The following is a 2,652-nucleotide window of genomic DNA, read 5'->3' as shown; positions in this document are numbered from 1 at the left end:
CTGGCGGGAGGGGGGAGGGGGAGCCTGATTTCATGGTTTTAAAACGATGCCATGATCTGATCAGCCTCTGTTTACACAGCAGCAATCAGGCTCTTTTGTGGACGGTAAGAATGGAAGGATTTTGCTGGGATTCAGTGGGAATATCCTTTGTACACCCGAGGTGGCATAGGAAACACTTCGTGTGAATAACGAAGGAGCCTGATCGTGCCTGCTGTGGCTCCTGTCCCTGGCTCTGGAGGGAGAAAAAAAAAACAACAAAAAAACCCCCAGCAGCAGCAGCCAGTTCTTTATTTTATTTTTTTGCATGAAATGTGTTCCGGTACGATTCACTGGGAGGATTAGTGGGAATCGCGGGGCCCTAATTAGCTAAAAAAATCAATTTATTATACGTTTATTTAAGCATAACCAAAACCAGCCCTCCCGAAAGGATGGGCATTATATCTTGGGTGTGTTGCCTATTTTTGCTCAGTATTTACACTGACCGTTGCTTATTATGAATTACATTGAAGCTTTAAAGATTTGCATTAAAGGGGGGGGGGGGGGAGACCCTATCGCATAGTGCTATCGACTGTCTGGCATACCTGTTTATTTGAAAGCCTAAATGATAAAATTATGGTTTATAGGAGGAAGGGAGGGGGATAATGAATACTGTTTCTCTTACAATGTGCATGAACTAACACAGTGTGATTAATGTGCTTTGGTGACTTGGGTTAAAAAACATAAATTCTGCAGGGTTTCTTTGGGTGTGATCCGTATCAACACAGCAGCTGCCTCTAAAACGTTGACAAATACTGTAGCCATAAAATAAATGTAGGTAATGTCAAAATATCAGCAGTCTTTGGGGATTTTTTTAAAAGATGTCAATGATTAACTCTTGGGCTTGCAAACTGGGAACCTTTTGATTCATAAAATCTCTGAGGCTTTAACTGTAAAATTGTATATGCTACCAAATATAAGGGGCACCGGTCAGTTCTGAAACTGTAACAAGCTAAATCTGTGAAATGCCAATAATCAATCATGCTAAACAGTAAGTAAAAAAAAAAAAGCCTCATGATTTTTAAAAACAAACAATAGTACTCAAATTTACAACTTCATTTGGTTCTCCATAAATTAACATCTTTGTTAGCACTTTCTGACATCATTTCTTGTTAACTTAAGAACTGATAGCTCGATTTTTTTTCAGATATTTTGATGGCATGACAAATCAGAAAGAAGAGGATGTACTGTATGACTAGACACAAGATCAGTTCTGTTTGTGGATTACATTTTCAGTAAGATGTATGGATCTATTTTTTCCTTGTTCTTATATATAGATCATGAGACTTGACTGAGGCAATATACATATCATCCATCCATCTATGGCGAACTACAGCCATGCAGCTGACAACATTTTACAAAATCTCTCTCCTTTAACAGCTTTTCTGAAACTGACTTCACTGGGTTTCATAATAGGAGTCAGTGTGGTGGGTAACCTTCTGATCTCCATTTTGCTAGTCAAAGATAAGACCTTGCATAGAGCTCCTTACTACTTCCTGTTGGATCTTTGCTGCTCAGATATCCTCAGATCTGCAATTTGTTTCCCATTTGTTTTCACCTCTGTAAAAAATGGCTCTACTTGGACGTATGGGACTCTTACTTGCAAAGTGATTGCCTTTTTGGGGGTTTTGTCCTGCTTTCACACTGCTTTCATGTTATTCTGCATAAGTGTCACGAGATACTTAGCTATTGCCCACCACCGTTTTTATACGAAAAGGCTGACCTTCTGGACTTGTTTGGCCGTTATCTGTATGGTGTGGACCCTCTCTGTAGCCATGGCTTTCCCCCCAGTTTTAGATGTGGGCACCTACTCGTTCATTAGGGAGGAAGACCAATGCACTTTCCAGCATCGTTCCTTCAGGGCTAATGATTCCTTGGGATTTATGCTTCTTCTTGCCCTTATCCTCCTAGCCACACAGCTTGTCTACCTCAAGCTGATATTTTTTGTTCACGATCGCAGGAAAATGAAGCCAGTCCAGTTTGTTGCAGCAGTGAGCCAGAACTGGACTTTTCATGGTCCTGGAGCGAGTGGTCAAGCAGCTGCTAATTGGCTGGCTGGATTTGGAAGGGGTCCCACACCTCCAACCTTGTTGGGAATCAGGCAAAATGCGAACACCACAGGCAGGAGAAGGCTACTGGTTTTAGATGAGTTCAAAATGGAGAAGAGAATCAGCAGAATGTTCTACATCATGACATTCCTCTTTCTGACCTTGTGGGGTCCCTATTTGGTAGCCTGTTACTGGAGAGTTTTTGCAAGAGGGCCTGTAGTACCAGGGGGATTTCTAACGGCCGCTGTCTGGATGAGTTTTGCCCAAGCTGGAATCAATCCTTTTGTCTGCATTTTCTCCAACAGGGAGCTGAGGCGCTGTTTCAGCACAACCCTTCTTTACTGCAGAAAATCCAGGTTACCAAGGGAACCTTACTGTGTTATATGAGGGAGCATCTGTAAATCTTTAGCCTTGTGAAACACTACCATTCTCTGCTAAGCAATTGTGGCCTGTAGCCATGTCTTGAGAAGAAAATCAAGAATGGGATGTCAGCAGTTGTAAGGATTTGGGCAACATTCTGCAGTCTTTGCAATAGCTCACCTCTAATCCTATTTTAAAAAAACGTGTT

The 2,652-nt window shown here is 41.7% G+C and overlaps 1 protein-coding gene across 1 annotated transcript; it reads left to right on the top strand.

The window, feature by feature from the left end:
• Nucleotides 1-1,358: 1,358 nt before the first annotated feature.
• Nucleotides 1,359-2,500, top strand: GPR85 (G protein-coupled receptor 85). The gene has a single exon (XM_009327649.1). The coding sequence runs from the start codon at nucleotides 1,359-1,361 to the stop codon at nucleotides 2,469-2,471; it is 1,113 nt and encodes a 370-aa protein (XP_009325924.1). The 3' UTR covers nucleotides 2,472-2,500.
• The last annotated feature ends 152 nt before the right edge of the window (nucleotides 2,501-2,652 follow it).

This window comes from Pygoscelis adeliae, unplaced genomic scaffold (assembly GCF_000699105.1).
Source record: "Pygoscelis adeliae isolate BGI_AS28 unplaced genomic scaffold, ASM69910v1 Scaffold113, whole genome shotgun sequence".
Lineage (NCBI taxonomy): Eukaryota > Metazoa > Chordata > Aves > Sphenisciformes > Spheniscidae > Pygoscelis > Pygoscelis adeliae.
Note: the sequence above shows the minus strand (reverse complement) of the source record. Positions and strands in the feature narration are given on the sequence as shown.

Coding starts and splice junctions, on each gene's coding strand:
- GPR85 (XM_009327649.1), top strand. CDS start 1,359: ATGGCGAACTACAGCCATGCAGCTGACAACATTTTACAAAATCTCTCT.